The sequence below is a fragment of the Poecilia latipinna genome, unplaced genomic scaffold, assembly GCF_001443285.1.
Source record: "Poecilia latipinna isolate Pla-1442-1.1 unplaced genomic scaffold, P_latipinna-1.0 Scaffold1071, whole genome shotgun sequence".
Taxonomy (NCBI): domain Eukaryota; kingdom Metazoa; phylum Chordata; class Actinopteri; order Cyprinodontiformes; family Poeciliidae; genus Poecilia; species Poecilia latipinna.
The window spans coordinates 200,445-216,407 of NW_015113687.1; the positions used below are offsets into that span (position 1 = coordinate 200,445).

The 15,963-nt window shown below is 41.4% G+C and overlaps 3 protein-coding genes and 1 long non-coding RNA gene across 8 annotated transcripts; 3 read left to right on the forward strand and 1 right to left on the reverse strand.

Moving 5' to 3' along the window:
* Nucleotides 1-922: 922 nt before the first annotated feature.
* On the forward strand, nucleotides 923-3,352 carry LOC106959350 (myelin-oligodendrocyte glycoprotein-like). Of its 5 annotated transcripts, none has more exons than XM_015051874.1 (3): nucleotides 923-1,066; nucleotides 2,070-2,411; nucleotides 2,528-3,352. In XM_015051874.1, exons 1-3 carry the CDS (start codon nucleotides 1,006-1,008, stop codon nucleotides 2,728-2,730), a joined length of 606 nt encoding a protein of 201 aa, XP_014907360.1. In that variant the 5' UTR covers nucleotides 923-1,005; the 3' UTR covers nucleotides 2,731-3,352. The 5 variants fall into 5 exon arrangements, with proteins under 5 accessions (XP_014907360.1, XP_014907362.1, XP_014907357.1 ...); XM_015051876.1 differs by having other exon boundaries at nucleotides 2,540-3,352; XM_015051871.1 differs by having other exon boundaries at nucleotides 924-1,066; nucleotides 2,480-3,352.
* A 1,268-nt stretch (nucleotides 3,353-4,620) lies between these two features.
* LOC106959352 (uncharacterized) lies at nucleotides 4,621-5,306 on the forward strand. Its single transcript, XR_001427326.1, has 2 exons — nucleotides 4,621-4,811; nucleotides 4,846-5,306. It is a non-coding gene; the product is annotated as an uncharacterized LOC106959352 (long non-coding RNA).
* Nucleotides 5,307-5,684: 378 nt separating this feature from the next.
* LOC106959343 (uncharacterized) lies at nucleotides 5,685-10,524 on the reverse strand. The gene is made up of 4 exons (XM_015051861.1): nucleotides 10,494-10,524; nucleotides 8,309-8,575; nucleotides 6,359-6,721; nucleotides 5,685-6,182 (listed from the first exon to the last, which is right to left on the reverse strand). Exons 1-4 carry the CDS (start codon nucleotides 10,522-10,524, stop codon nucleotides 5,953-5,955), a joined length of 891 nt encoding a protein of 296 aa, XP_014907347.1. The 3' UTR covers nucleotides 5,685-5,952.
* Nucleotides 8,690-15,778, forward strand: LOC106959344 (uncharacterized). Its single transcript, XM_015051862.1, has 7 exons — nucleotides 8,690-9,619; nucleotides 10,629-10,770; nucleotides 11,774-11,873; nucleotides 12,318-12,846; nucleotides 12,892-13,122; nucleotides 13,674-13,833; nucleotides 15,504-15,778. Exons 2-7 carry the CDS (start codon nucleotides 10,632-10,634, stop codon nucleotides 15,653-15,655), a joined length of 1,311 nt encoding a protein of 436 aa, XP_014907348.1. The 5' UTR covers nucleotides 8,690-9,619; nucleotides 10,629-10,631; the 3' UTR covers nucleotides 15,656-15,778.
* The last annotated feature ends 185 nt before the right edge of the window (nucleotides 15,779-15,963 follow it).

Here is a 15,963-nt window from a genome sequence, read left to right on the forward strand (position 1 = left end):
GTTTCTCTCAGTTTCTGTGAAATCAAGACGAAGTTTGTATTTCCATCATCAGAGCTGAACCCTCCCCTTCCTCTGTCCTGTGGTTACAAAAACAGGAAGCTGAGCTGAGCTGAGAACTTCTTCAGCTCAGAAACCCAGACAGTTAGCACCGTTAGCTCCGTTAGCACTGATATCATTGGTTCAGTCATTCTCAGGACTTATTGATGCTTCTCATTCATGTGACAAACTTCTGATTTTTAATAAAATACAGAATAAAGAATCAAACTGCAGGTTAAGATGAATGAAGGCAGAAAGTGAAACTAAATGCGGATCATTTATATTGATTAGACAGAAAATATTGGAGGGAAGGATGGAGGCCGGGGCTGTTTGTGTTGAGCTCCCCCTGCTGGGGCACACAGGTTACTGCATCTGGTATTATTGCTGCTAATGTCTTGCCATACCAGGTGTTCCGTTCTCGGTTCATTTTGGTTCATTATATAATGTTAAGTTCAGGTTTTTCCTCCTTTTTTCAGTTCCGGTTCATCAACTGAATGAAAGATTCATTTCGTTTTGTGTTTTTATCCATCAGTAAATAAATTCACAAATCTTTTAAAATGCGACCAGAAGGTTAAAGATGATAAAAAGAATGAAACAGAAAATAGTTTTAATGAATAAAAGTCTGACTGAATCTGTTGCGTCTTTAGTTTCTCGTGTTGCTTCAGTTTGTTTGATTTATTAATTGATTTATTAATTTAACCGACAGTAACTAAATGAACAACCGTTGAAGAACAGCGCCATCCAGTGGTAACATCAGATTAGTGATTCAGCACAACAGTAAGAAATTATTTCTGCATATTAATATTAGAAGAAAACATAATTATTGGAGGTCTTGCAGCTTCTCTGTTTGTCCACCAGGTGGCGGCAGCAGCCATCTCAGTCACTTGTTTACTCCCTTAAGTTTCAGTTTCTCTGATCGCGCAGCGCAGTATCCAACCGTCAGTAACTCGATGTTTTTCTGCTGCAGAAATGATATTTTTGCATTTATTCGCGTATTTTCTGCTGATCCTGCAGGTTTCTGCTGCTGACGGTGAGTTCAGGAGGTTTTAGGTTCAGTAACATGAAGCTGCATGTCGGTGGTGGAGAGTCTGGTTTGAATATCTAACTATCATAAACAGATCTGGATGTTTGCATTATAATGTTTTATTTATTATTCCTCTTTTAGTACAGAAACACAATCTAAGCTTCATTTTAAAGTTTTCCTTCAAATATAGAAATGATCTCATAAACACAAAGTAGTGGCTTTGTTTTACAAATTACAACAAAATAAAGACTTGAAATAATTTAAAATGAGTTCAAGTGTAGAAAATGTACTGTTTAAGTTAAAATGTAAGAGTTTAAACATGATAATAAAGCCTTTTATAACCGTCCTTCTCTGATAGTTTTGTTATCATGCAGCAAACAGGGAGGAGCTGGTTGGGTTCGGCTGCCAGTAAAACCAGTTTAGAGCTACGAAGCTGAAGTTGGTTTCCAATTCCAGAGTCCAATAGCTAAAGGGCGATTCCACTTAATTTTTCACTACTAACCGCATCTTTAATCAACTCTTAAAAACTACTACACCTAAACCTGGACTAGATTATTCTGCTCTAATAGCAGAATATTTGAAGTCTCTAGGTGTAGTAGTTTTTAAACTAGAGTTTATTAAAGATGCGGTTAGTAGTGAAAAATTAAGTGGAATCGCCCTTTAGCTATTGGAAGCTGGAATTGGAAACCAACTTCAGCTTCGTTTTAGATCTGTGCTGCCCAGTTTAATGCTGTTAAATAAACTGTTATGTTTTAGGCAGGTTGAACGTCTCAGACGTAAAGAAAATGATTAGAACCATGGAGGGAAAAAAAATCAGGATTCTGAGTTTAGTTCAATCTTACAAGAACTGAAAAGCTTCAAATACCAGCAGGGATGTGAACTCACTGAGTTTATCAGGAGCAGAGATGATTCTGCAGGAAGGATCTGCGTTACCGCTGCTTAGTGCAGTTAGGATGCAGCAGCTTCCTGCATTGACTGTGTTCATGTCTGGTTCTGCGGTCCGGTCCAGTGGCGGTGACACCAGGAGGAGCTGCTGACCTGCAGTGCCAGACTCCCGGCGCCGCGGCGGCCACCGTGGTGGAGTGGACCAAAGACGGCCTGCCGGCCAGCGAATACGTCTTCTTCTACCGCAACGGCCGGCCGTACGAGAAGTACCAGCACGACTCCTTCAGAGGCCGAGTGGCGCTGAAGAACCGGTCCGGTCCGGGCAGCGGGGACGTGTCTGTGGTCCTGAAGAACGTCTCTGTGGAGGACGAGGGGACGTACCGGTGTCGGGTTCGGATGAGCAGCTCTGGGACCGAGGCGGAGGAACACCTTCAGGTCAGCCGGCTGAGGGTCGCGCTGCGGTCAGGTACGTTCACCTCACAGCTCAGGGATTCATCCGCAGCTGGCGGGAAACTGATCCGTCCTGATCTGCAGGAAACGAAGCAGGAAACGAAGCAGGAAACGAAGCAGGAAATGAACCAGGAAACGAAGCAGGAAACGAAGCAGGAAACGAAGCAGGAAATGAAGCAGGAAACGTCCAGAGAGTTTTCACAGACGGAGCAGCGGGTCCAAACGTCGCCGTCCTGGTTGGAGTCCTCATGGTTTGTGTTTGTGTTGCTGCTGGTGTCGGTTTTTATCTGTTCAGGAGAAACAAATCCTCTCATCAGAGGACAGAAGTTGTGTGAAGCTGAGAACAAGAAAATCATTTTATTTCAGTTTTATTTCAGAGCTGTAAAAAGCTTCAACCTTCTGAAAACAAACGGAGATCCTCGATTAAACCAGTTTATTATGGAAATAATTTGGGAGAAAAGCATTAAAATAAAAATAAAATCACTACAGAAGACGAAGCGTTGATGTTGGAGGAGAAGAAAAGGAAATGAAAACCTTTTTGATCTGATCTGTGAATCTCGTTTCCTCTGGTTGACGGTGTGATGTCATGTCCAGAGTGTGTTCATGTAAATGTTCAGATGTAAACAGGATGTGTGTGTTCATGTAAATGTTCAGATGTAAACAGGATGTGTGTGTTCATGTCATGTCGGTTTAAACTGAGTTTTCTCTAAATAACCTTTTTTACAGTGTAACTGATCCTCTGTGACCAAATCTTTAACATTTCTTCATCTGTAATAATTATAACAATGTTCTGTAAACTAAAATCACTACATTAGAGCCATTTTACTTGTGTTAAATTGTGTGAATATGGTTTTATACGTTTTATTATATTTTACTGTAAAAAATCAAAGTTTGTGTCGTTTTTCTCTGTTTGCTGCTCATTTTGACTCAGGATTGAATAAATAAGTGAAACCTGAACTCAGAGACTTGAGTTAATGATTCATTTAGTTTCTATGGGCAGCAGAGCGACTAGCTGAGTGGTCATTAACCTGATAAAGGTCCATGACGGACCGGACCGGTTCACTGTTTAAACATAAACAGTGAAAGTAAAGAATCTGACCTCGGTTTCCCTCCAACGTTTCATTTTGACTCTACAGAAAGTAAAACCTTCACATCGTTTCTCTTCTGGTGAACAGAGATTCATTAATGTTTGGGTTCATTAAAATGATCCAGGTGTCAGAAGCTGTAGAAACAGTTTCATTTTCTCTGAAGTGAAACATTAATATATGGAAAAAACCTTTAAATGTTTCTTTAGATGATTTATGGCAGAATATTAATAACCTTTAATGGAGATTATTGGAAATTCACACAAACTGACAGAAAAGACGAAGCTTTTCATCACAAAGATAAAAATATAAAATGAAAAAGTGAATAAACAGCCTGCAGTAAATTTACAGCATAATAAACATGTAGCTGTTAGAAACATCATTCAGAGAAACGTGGAGCTTCGTAGGATCATTAAAATGTATAATAATATTTATGATGAAAATAAGAAGTGAAAAAATCTCAGACTGAGTCACTTCAGTTCTTCCTCTGATCATCATTCAGACAGAACCAGCATCAGCTGGTCGATTATTAATTACTGATCAATATTTCATCAATAAGAGGCTGAATTTACCTGCAGGAAGCAGAAGATGATTTATTGGATCAGAGAAACTCAGGATCTGGTCCAACATGAAGGTTCAATGTTTCAGATGTTTTTAAATGTTTCAGATGTTTTTAAATGTTTCAGATGTTTTGAAATGTTTCAGATGTTTTTTATGTTTTAAATGTTTTCAGATTCATGATCCTTCAGGAATCGACTCCTGATGGATTCATGATTTATTTCATCTAAAACAAAAACATCTCTGCTTTAAAAGCCTCAAATGTTTCACATGAGATGAAAAACATGAAGCAGTTTACGGACTGGATTTATTTCGAGCGATTCTCAAAAACAGGCAACGAGATTCTTTTAAACAGTGTCATTGTTTTTAAATTGTTTTATATTTGTGTATATGTATTAATTTTATTTTGTAACCAGGGTGCTGTGCGCTGCAGACTTCTGCCCAGGTCCCTCTTGAAAATGAGATCAGGGTCTCAATGGGGTTCACCTGGTTAAATAAAGGAAAATAAACAATGATCCAGTAATAATGATCAGGATGTGATTTAATCACTTTAAAAGATAAAACAGGAATAAAACATTCATTAGAGGTTCAGATTCATAAACACAAATAAACATCTGACAAGTGAATTAATGCTTTATTTAGTCTGGAGAAGAATTATAATCCATATTTATTTACTTTAAGATGATGCTGTGAACCAAACTAATAGATGAATAACTACAGAAAACAAGCTGAGTTAAAACCAGAGAGAGAAAATAAAACCATGAGGAAACTCAGTTTGTCTGGTTATCAGAGGAAACTGATCCACAGTCTGAAACACCTTCAGTAAAACTAACCACTGATCTGCTGACCTGAGATGAAGCAGATCAGATACGATGAGCTGAAGCCTGGCAGACATTTCAAATGTTTCTTAAAACAAAGAGATGCTGAAACAGGAGCAGCGTGGCTTTAAGGGGTTCAAAATGATCCAAAGAAAGAAAAGCTTCATTTTGGCCAGTTGTCTGAGATAACTCAGCTAACCTGAGCCTGAGCTAATCTGAGCCTGAGCTAATCTGAGCCTGAGCTAATCTGAGCCTGAGCTAACAGAGCTAATCTGAGCATCAGGTTTCCAACTATAATCCACTAATATATATTCCACATACATATTAGTCTAGGTTTGGATTGTAGCTGGAAACCTGAAGCTCAGGTTAGCTCTGTTAGCTCAGGTTAGCTCTGTTAGCTCAGGCTCAGGTTAGCTCTGTTAGCTTATGCTCAGGTTAACTCTGTTAGCTCAGGCTCAGGTTAGCTCTGTTAGCTCAGGCTAGCTCTGTTAGCTCAGGCTAGCTCTGTTAGCTCAGGCTAGCTCCATCCCTACACTAACATATATTCCACATATATGTTCAGGTTGAATATTTTCCACAGGTTTCATGAACTGAAGCTGCTGTAACCGGTTTTAACCGGTTCTGCTCCAGTCCACCACGACCAGAACCATCTCGGTGAGCAGATCCTGCAGGTTTTTGACAAGCGATGTGACTGATGACTGAGTGAACTGTAGATTTATGTGACTGGATGAGTGAAGGTCAGAGCTGGTCAGCTCCAAACGTCTCAACCACAGAAGGACTGCAGCACCAAGACGAGATGCAGCAGCTGCAGCTGCTCTGTTAGCTCAGGCTAGCTCTGTTAGCTCAGGCTAGCTCTGTTAGCTCAGGCTAGCTCTGTTAGCTCAGGCTAGCTCCAGCTGCTGCAGCACAGTGACCAGCCTGGTCGACTGAATCTGGCAGCAGGGGACAGAGAAAAGGTCCAGCTGCTGTTTTTACATGACCAAAAGGTTCTGCATGGCACCTTGTTAAGCCTTTGCTAAAGCTAAATGAGTCACTCAGGTCTGCTTGTGATCCTGAGGTGAGGAATGCAGCATTTATACATTCAGGTTGAGGAGAATCAAATCACCTGCTGCTGACCTTTAGGCTGATGCTCTGAATGACCCAATCTGTACTTTAGCAAACCTGCAGATTTCCTGAGAAAACAACCAATAATAATAATAATCAAAATGAGAAGACCAATCACAGACACAACAATGATAACCAATGGAAGTGAATCGTTTTCATTGGCCAGATCTCCGGTTCTTCCAGCCTCGTCTTCATCATCCTGGTTTTGCTCCTCATCGGTTCCTGCAGGACAGAAACCAGACAGACGTTCATCACCTGATGCTGTGGATCCTACAGACAGACACTCAGCTCAGAGGACACAGGGTCACTGTCTGAACCATAAACCTGGGAGTAACATCAGTATCTGGAACGATTTTCATGTTTCAAACTGAATCTGTAGACGACCTTCAGCGTCTGACCTGATGGATCCCCAGCTGGATCCTCCCCTGAGACCGTCAGGTTGACAAACGAGTGAAGCTTTCCATCATGGCCTCCCGATCTCCTGGTGATGATCACACAGCGATACGTCCCTTCGTCCGTCTTACTGACGTTGTGCAGAACCACAGAGAAGTCGCCGTCCTTCAGGGAGCTCCTCAGGTCCACTCGGCCTCTGAAGGACTCGTGTTGGTACGACCCGTAAGAGCGACCGTTACGGTAGAAGAACACGTGATCCGAGCCGAGACCATCTTTGGTCCAGGTGAAGAGTTTGATTTCTTCATCTGACGGTCCGACACACTCCAGAGAGACGTTCTGTCCCAGCTTCACCTTCACCTGCTGCTGACCTGGAAGAGCCAGAAACAGAACCGGGTCTGAGGCAGAGCAGCTGCTGGTACCACAACATGATCCAAAACATGAAATGTACCGAAAACCCAGAGCAGTCAGAGAATCACAGGTCTGAGATTCAGAGAAATAAAAACTTTTTATGGGACCGACGGACCTCCGGCCTGCAGAACCCTTTATGTTTTAATGTTGGAGGATCACCTATTATTATTATTATTATTAATGTTATTATTATTATTGTTATTATTATTATTAATGTTATTATTGTTATTATTATTAATGTTATTATTATTATTATTAATGTTATTATTATTATTGTTATTATTAATGTTATTATTAATATTATTATTAATGTTTGTTTGAGTGTTTATACATCATAAGTTAATCATTTATAACAAATGCACCAACAAATTTAAAGAAAGAAAATCTAGTAAGAGGATAAAACTCAAAACATCAAAGGAAAAAAAAACATAACTATGTTTTGAAAAACAAGGAAATGAATATCTGCATGAGGGGAACCGGACCTGAGGAGAACCGGACCTGAGGGGAACCGGGCCTGAGGGGAACCGGGCCTGAAGGTTCTACAAACACTCATGATGCAGAACTGATCCCAGTCGGTTAAATCAGTCCAGATCAGTTCTGTGAGTTTCTGTCTTTAACTTTGTTCAACATTCAGTTTCGACATCATATTAGAAAAAACTTGGTGTTGCACATCAGCTATGATGACATGACGTCATGATCTGGGATTATTGCAAAACTAATATGGCTAAATAAACAACAAACATGTTGGAGAAGTTAATGTTGAGTCAGAGGAGAAAAGAGTTGAGGAAGGAAACAGCTGTTTAAAGAGGGCGGGGCCAAAGCCAGGGAGAAAAACAAGTTCAAATACTTAACTGCGAATTCAAAGCAAGTAATTTAACGGACCAGGTTTTAACTGCACGGAGCCTCCAGCTCGGTCATAAAGACTCTGAACATTTTTCATTCTCTCTTTGCAGAGAAAATCCCAAAGAATCGATCAGGAATTAAAACCACAGGTTCAACTATTTTATTCGAATAAGATGCATATTAAACTGTTTACATTTTGCACAGTGCAACATCGGCCTTTTTATGCATGTTCACATGATTAACAGCCATTAAAAATGTTAAATAAACCAGGAAACTGATCGGAGGCGGGCCGATCCTCCCCGACACGCAGCTTACCGTGTGTAGCTGGATAAACTGCAGACAGAAGGAGGGAGAGAAAAACACACAGAAAAGACATTTTATGAAGCTTCCAGAACCTGCAGACAGATCGTGAAGGAGGTCGATTCGGGTTGTTTTGGTGCAGTTTGTTGTTATGGCATAAGAGGGCGGGGCGGGGGCAGAGCAATATGGTGCCGTGTGCAAAGCCTCCAGCTCCAGATTCAGTCATTTCAAAATGCCTTAAAACCACCAGATCACATCAGATCATTAGATTTCATCCCGATCAATAAAAACAGGAGAGATTTGGACCGGAAACACTTACAGACCAGAGAGCTGATACAGATATGATCCACGGACAAGAAGTGAAGATTAAACCCACAGAATATAAAAAAGAAAAACAAACTAACCAAAGTTGACCAGAACCAGCCGCTGAGCAGAAACCCAGCGGTCCACGTGTTGATTCTCACTCCGTCCATGTCTGCAGCATTTCTGGAGTTTCAGCTCCTGTTTCTTCTGCCTCCATCTGCAGCCGAGCTGCGGGAGGAGAGTCCAACCCCAGCGGGGTTTAAAGCCGCTGCTGCCCGAGGAGAGGCGACCTGCTGCGGCCACCAGCCGCTCTGCACGCCAGTTTAACCTTGTGACTCTCCAGGCTCTCCGTACCCAGAGGACCAGAGCTCAGAGGATGGGGGGAGGGAGAAAAAGAGAGAGGAGGGGGGCCGGGAGTTTGAGAGAGAGAGACCATCCGCAGAGGGTGAGGAGGGAATTTGTGTGTGTGTAATATTCAATAATGAAATGTTTTGTTTTAATTCTTAATAATTCTAAAGCGTAAATGTGGAGTTTTAAGATTTTCAATAAAACTGATAAGCGTTCTGGTGAAGGAGTTTGTCTCCTCCTGGTGGCGAACGTGACAAACTGCAGCCTTCAGCTCCGTCTCCATAGCAACGGGCTCGCGAGCTTGACTGCCTCTGATTTTGGCTGAACGACGACCTCAAACTTTACATCTTATTTGTTTTTATTTCAAGTAAATTATTCATTTTAGCCTACATAGCTTTTTCTGAGTACCAGTAAGTATTGAGATTAATTTCCAATGACCTTTAGAAATATTTTACAATATATATTGTACCGTTAAAAACACCAAGCTAATGGCTAATTGTTTTACCTTTGCTACTTTTTCATCGCTCTTATTTTCTATAACATGTGATCCCCATCTGGGTAAAATAAGATTTGACCATCAAATGGCTACCATCAAAATCTACGGTGGCCATCAGAAAATGTGACCTCCCCTTTTTAATTTGATTCAAATGATTGAACTTCCACCAAGGCTGAAGAAGCCAGTTAATCACCCTGCTGTGTATCAGCAGGAAAACACCTAAACATTGAGGGCCTGGGCCCTGAGGGCCAGGTTCAGGACCCCTGACATGTAGCTGGAGCATAAAATAACTTTTATACATCGTTAATAGTGGTAGAATTCATTTGTGGGTTTTGTTTTCTCAATAAATAAACCTTTTTCCTGCTGGTTTCTTGGTTTTGGGTGAACAATGTGACTCGTAGGCCGTCTGGCTGTTTGCAGTGCATATATTAGACATATGTACCACTTAGTACCCAATCACATTACTCAATGTATGACCTTTCTTTATGTGTGTTATGAGATGCCTGGGCAGATTATACTCATGTTGTTTCTGTTTTCAGGAGTTTTCTTGGCCATCGTGAAATAAAAGGTACAGTTTTTAACTTCACATTGACTCCACAGTGGTGCAATGTACTTTAATATGTCTTTTAAGCATCGGTAACTTGATTTAATAATACGAAAATAAAATCTGACATTTAAAACTGTTAAATATCTTAACATATTTCAGATAAAAAAACATGGTAAAATGTAATTGTTGTTGAAAGTATTTTTCTGAGTGCGTTTTACTTTTTTTTTTCATTTGAACGCAACAGATTTACATTCTTACACTTTTCTTGCAGGCCTGTGATTGGCTGTGATAAGTTGGGTTTAAAAATGCTTGGTAATTCAGATTTAATTTAATTAATTTCATTTCTGGCTTCCCTTTTGCACATTTTCTGTGGAAACTGAAGGAAATGGTCAGGATCCTTTAACTCTCTTATTCAGTTTGTCTGGTTCTGAAACTGAGCCTGGATCTTTGTCCTCAAACTGAAGAGGGTTAAAGTGTGGAGCTTATTGATGGCCACATTCAGCAGGAGATGTGAAACAGTCTAAAGTACTTTGTAGGGATGCTTTCATTACCAAAACTACAAACAGATTCCTGCATTAAAATGAAAGATGAAGTGGTTCTTGTTGAATGTTTTCATTGATGGAGGAACTGAGTTTGCAGGGAGGGAACTTCAACGTAAGACAGTTTTCTTTACACACACCTTTGGCTCCAGAGAGCTGAGAGTTGTAAAGGTTTCTCACCTGCCACCACTGTTAAATATTGACTGTTCAACATCAGACTGCATATTTCTGTTGTCCCTGTACTTCATGAAGTGACTGTCAGGACTGGAATCCTGCATGTTGTAGTTTTGATCAGATGATGACTTGCTGCCTCTGCAGAGACTGAGAGGAAGGTTTCTACTGGACCTGCAGGATACCAGCCCTGCTGCAGATCCAGTCCAGCTCCATGCTTACAAAATACATGTTTAGTTTTCTTCACATGTTGTTCTTATGTTTATCAAGTTCTTTACTGTTTTGTGTTAATTACATTTTTAAAACTGTATATTATGTAGGCGATGTACCACATTGTTGTTTTCGAAGACACAAATGAAGTGGAGGTGACTGCAGCGACGTGGGCTGAGGATGGAAGCTGCATGAGGCCGTCAGCAGCTGCAGGGTGGACTCCTGACGGCGTCAGAGCGATCTTTACATCCAGTAAGAACTGCCATGTTTCTGTTGTTTCCACTGACACATCAACACACGTTACTGATTTAAAACGTTCATACAATTTCCTCCAAACATTTATTGACATTCAACTTGATTTAACAATATAATGGCGCAGTGGTCAGGATCAATTAATCAATAATTAATCATCAGGCGGTTGGTTTATAGAAACATTCCCTCATCAGAAACATATCTGGAGTGTTTTCTTGATTCTTTCATGCATTTTGAGAAATGATTGACTCCCATGGCAGCAACAGGATGTTCAAGGAGGAGCCTTGTTCCCTGCTGTTCCCACAAAGCTGTTAATGACTTCATAGAGAAAAGCTGTAGTGATAAAGTGCTGAAGGCACAGAACGAGCAGGAGCTTCTTAAAGAGACAGCAGCCCAATTTCAAGGCGTTACATTGTTATAATATGGCACTATGTGCCAGGAAAAGACATAATATTGCTCCTTTTGAAATGCTTTTACCAGCTCAGCAGATGGTTAATTACACCAGCTAATTGCTGCTGGCTAGTCTGAAGGAGCTGAGTGGGGCAGTTAGGAGGGAGGGGCTGCACATTGGTCCCACCAAGACTTCTGTACAGTTGAGTGGTTGCCACAGGAAATGAAATGATTTCTCAAACATGCGTGAAATAATCAAGGCAAAACTCCAGGTATGTTTTTGATGATGGAATAACATTATAACATTATAATATTATAACATTATAACATTATAATATTATAACATTATAACATGACGTAAAGCTAAAAAAGGTCTAAGTTACAAAATCCTGCCCCTTTAAGAAGACCACAGTTCCTCTGAATAATCATTGTAGATTTCATAAAATATATTGACTGTATTTAAGTCAAGTCTAAATTATGTTGCCTGCAGAGGGTTTAAAAGTTTCCCTCTCTTTATCTGTCACACTTGCTCATGGGATAGTTTGGTAACAGTAACTTGTGAAGCAGTAATGAGAAAATAGTTAGAAATCGTTGCTCTTTTCATTATGTATAGATGATTACCGTGAGGTAAGGTGGGAACTTCCTGAAGCAGTGAAAAGCAGTGACACTGCTACAGATGATGATTCTCCAATCAAACCCAAACGAAGAAGAATGTGAGTTTATGTTTGCATGTTTGGTAATATTCAATTATCCCTGATGTTTGTGATTTTATTTTTCTTAAAACATGTTTTAGTAGAAAAACCTTCTCTTTCCTGGTGAAGATGTGTGGCTGTTTAGAGAATCTGTCCAGTATTGTTCTGATCTGGTTCTGTTGCAGTCTAGAGTCTTGGCAGTTAGTTTATCATTCAGTCTAGTTTGTATTGCCATTCACAGTTAAGATGCTAACCCAGGATGAAATGTATGAAGCTTTACACTAAGACTGCTGTTGCTTCCAAATGTTCCCTTTGTGGGATGATAAAAGCTATTTCTATGTTATTCTATTTTAAATCAAAATGAATTGAATTGTATTAATGCATAAAGTTAGAACTTTACTTGAAAACATGCTGCATTACCACCAGCACCAAGAATTTCTAATCCTGATGTCTCAACCACTGCAGCTCTGCCCCATCTCCATCAAGATGTCGACCCTCTGCCCCATCTTCATCAGGCTCCCTCCATTCTGCCCCATCTCCATCGAGCCATCGACCCTCTGCCCCATCTCCATCGAGCCATCGGCCCTCTGCCCCATCTCCATCGAGCCATCGACCCTCTGCCCCATCTCCATCAGGCCATCGACCCTCTGCCCCATCTCCATCGAGCCATCGACCCTCTGCCCCATCTCCATCAAGACATCGACTCTCTGCCCCATCTCCATTAGGCCATCGACCCTCTGCCCCATCTCCATCAAGCCACAACCCATTTGCCTCATCTCCATCAGGCTCCCTCCATTCTGCCCCATCTCCATCAGGCTCCCTCCGTTCTGCCCCATCTCCATCAGACTCCCTCCGTTCTGCCCCATCTCCATCAGACTCCCTCCATTCTGCCCCATCTCCATCAGGCTCCCTCCATTTGCCTCATCTCCATCAGGCTCCCTCCGATCTGCCCCATCTCCATCGAGCCCCCACCATTCTTCCAGTCTTCATCTTTGTAAGTGATCTACTGTGATCATGTTTTAGAATCATAATGTTGTGGCTAAAGTTCTCATTGATGGCATCCTTTTATTTTACAGCACTCCTCAAAAATATTTTAATAAATCAGGAATTTATGATGAATCAAATTAAAATAATTCACAAAGAAATCAAAGGTCTATATACTACATCTAGTGACGAGTTACTACTGAAATTATTCCCACTAAACAACCGACAGTCTGTGGAAGACATGGAGGCTGAACTTCACGAAAACCCTGAACTTCAGGAGCAGCTGGTAAGCATCTCAATAGGAAAATGTTTTCCAGTGAGCCTGTTGACCTGCATGTGACAGATAACAGGTTAGTCACAGTGGTGTGTATTCATGTTTTCATCCAGGCTGGATGTTTTCCTAAGGCATCACAGCAGAACCTCTCAGATTTACCACCTTAAGGAGCCACAGGCCTTAAGGTGGTACACGATATGTGGAGAATACTAGATAATGTTAGAAATGAACATCCTCCACTTATTAGGAAACGTTTTCAGCTTTTACTCTTAGTCACATGAACCTGCTCAGTTCACTAAATGGTGTGTTTGCATTTAAAATAACTTCCATTCATTATCTTATATTCAGTATTTCATTCAGGGATAAAAAGCTCGTTCCATTGTAGGAATGGATCTAACCTGAATATGGATCCAAAGAACAGCTGCAGTCTCTCACATTCATCATTTAGTCTGAGCCAAAGCACATTCTAAGATTTCTGCTTCTCTACATTTCATAACCTGTTCCCTGATGCTCAGCACACGACTGAACCGGTGGATTGTTGCAGACTGTTCTTCTGCTTACAGAGCACGGCGCTGGCTTTGAGGGGCGGAGGCTCCCTGAGTGAGTGTGTGGGGAGGATCATGACAGCGCTCCTCACACACTCACTCAGCAAGCAGATCAACTGGCGCGGCGTGAACGGGAAGATGGGCTTCCAACACCTCCAAATTAAAAAACTGGTGACTGGTAAGTCCAGAGCTTTAAGGACTTCATCTCTTCACTGCAGGTTTTGTGCAGCTGGTCTCAGGAAAAACATGTAGTGGTGATACAGACATGAGGTTTCATACTAATGGTCACCTGAAGCATTTTACACCTGCACTGTGATCAGACCTTCCTGGTCAGCTGCCACAGGTTGTGTGTCAGAGTCCGTCTGAAGGCGATGCTTTGGTCATGGATGTTGGAATTAAGGAACTTTTCCTGTTCATTTTTCTGATTGGTCAATAAAAATGTATCGGTCAAATGTTTTCAGTAAATTGCAGGTTTCAGTTTTCATATTTAAACTGCTGGTTTAACATGACTGGTTCAGAACGGCTGCATGATGAGCAGCATGGCAGCGTCCATCTGCTTTAGACTCTGCACCGGTGGCACCAGAACAATGCCTCCTGAATATAAAGCAGTTTAATTACACAATACTGGGGTGGAAACATTGTTTTTATACAGACAAAAACACAACCGACTACAGTAGTAGACAGTCAACACGACAGTCTTCACTGGTTTGGTTGGATGCTGGAGCTGATGGATGTGAAAACAATCCAGCTGAAACTGTTTGGTTCCAAAAGCAGCGTCTCACTTCCAGGTGTCTTTTTGTCTGGTTTTCAGACGATGTTTGCTGATTGGAAACTGGTTAACTATCACATTCTTACTCTTGAAGGGCGCCCCCTGGAGGCAGGGCCATTCATGACAACAGCATGGTTCTGGTTCTGGTTCTGGTTCAGATCTGCATCCCCAGAACCAGAACCAAACCAGGAGAAGCAGCTTTCAGCTTCTACCAACCTGGAACAAACTTACAGAAAGCTGAAAACCAGCCGAAACACTGATTTCCTTTAAATTAGATTAAAACCAGCTGTTTGGAGCTGGAACATAATAAATGAAACATTTTTACAACGACACTCATCAAAATTCACCTGTTGGCTGTCAGGTGTTTTCTTTATAATGTTTTATTTTCTGTTTTCATCATGTAAGCCACCTGGATGCTGGAATGAGCTGCACATGTAAACTTTGATCAAACATGAGAAGAAAAAATTTACTGAAACAAAGTTGATAGTGAAAAAGGTCCAACAAAGATGGGACATTATTATCAGATCAAAGTTTGTTTATAACACATCTACAGCTCCAGCTGAGCTCACAACAATCTCACAGGCAGATACATGATTAAACACAAAATAAAATTAAGTTTAGTAAAAATAAAAAAATAAGACAGTTATAAAGTCGGCAGAAAATACCAAGAAGAATAAAAACTAATTTCAGCTTCAGCGATTCTGAGCCCCAACAACTCGAATCAATAAAGTTCTAATATGAGCCTTTATTATCTGTTCATTGGTTTATTTCCATCCATGTCTTAGACACTCGTCGCCCCCAGTGAGGGTCCTGGTGCCTGTCGCCCTGAGCACGCCGCCAGGCCATAGCAGTTATTTATTTGTAACCATGGTAACTGAAGGCCTGGGACAATAATAAGTGTTTCAGCCTGGAACCAAACTAAGTACTGACTCAGGAAGCTGAACCGACCCGGTGAGGCTGGTCAGCCCTCTTGGAACACCAATACTTTTCAAAAACAAAACACAGTTGGGCCGCACGGTTCTGACGCCACTGCCAAAGACTCTGGTCCAATGTTCATTTTCTGTTTCATTTTGTTCCAGTGGCTGTGCGGCGCAATCAGCTCACCTCCATGGAGACTGACAGAGACATCGACCTCGCCATCACCAAGTGGCTGCAGAACGCCTCGGACAGGAACGGGGGGAGACAAGAGAGGAGGAAAAGGAGCGTCCAGCAGAGAGGGGGGGACTGCTAGGCTCTGGGCTGGACCTAAAGGAGAAAGGGGGCGTGGCTTAACTCCCGTCTTTGACTTCCTTGTCGTTTCTTGATGACGCGGTTTAAAACCTACAGATGAAATAAAAGCCGATATGTTTCTGTATTTATGACCACTGTGTCTCCAAAGTTAAAGTCAGAGACTCTCATCAACAGTTTAATGAATGTTTGCTTCATCTTTCTTCATTCTAACAGGACGATGGCGCCACCTGGTGGCCATACACGTCATCCTGCGGCCAATCAAAACCATCTGAGGTTTTTTTATTTTCTACAGTCCAAAATTCAGTAAAT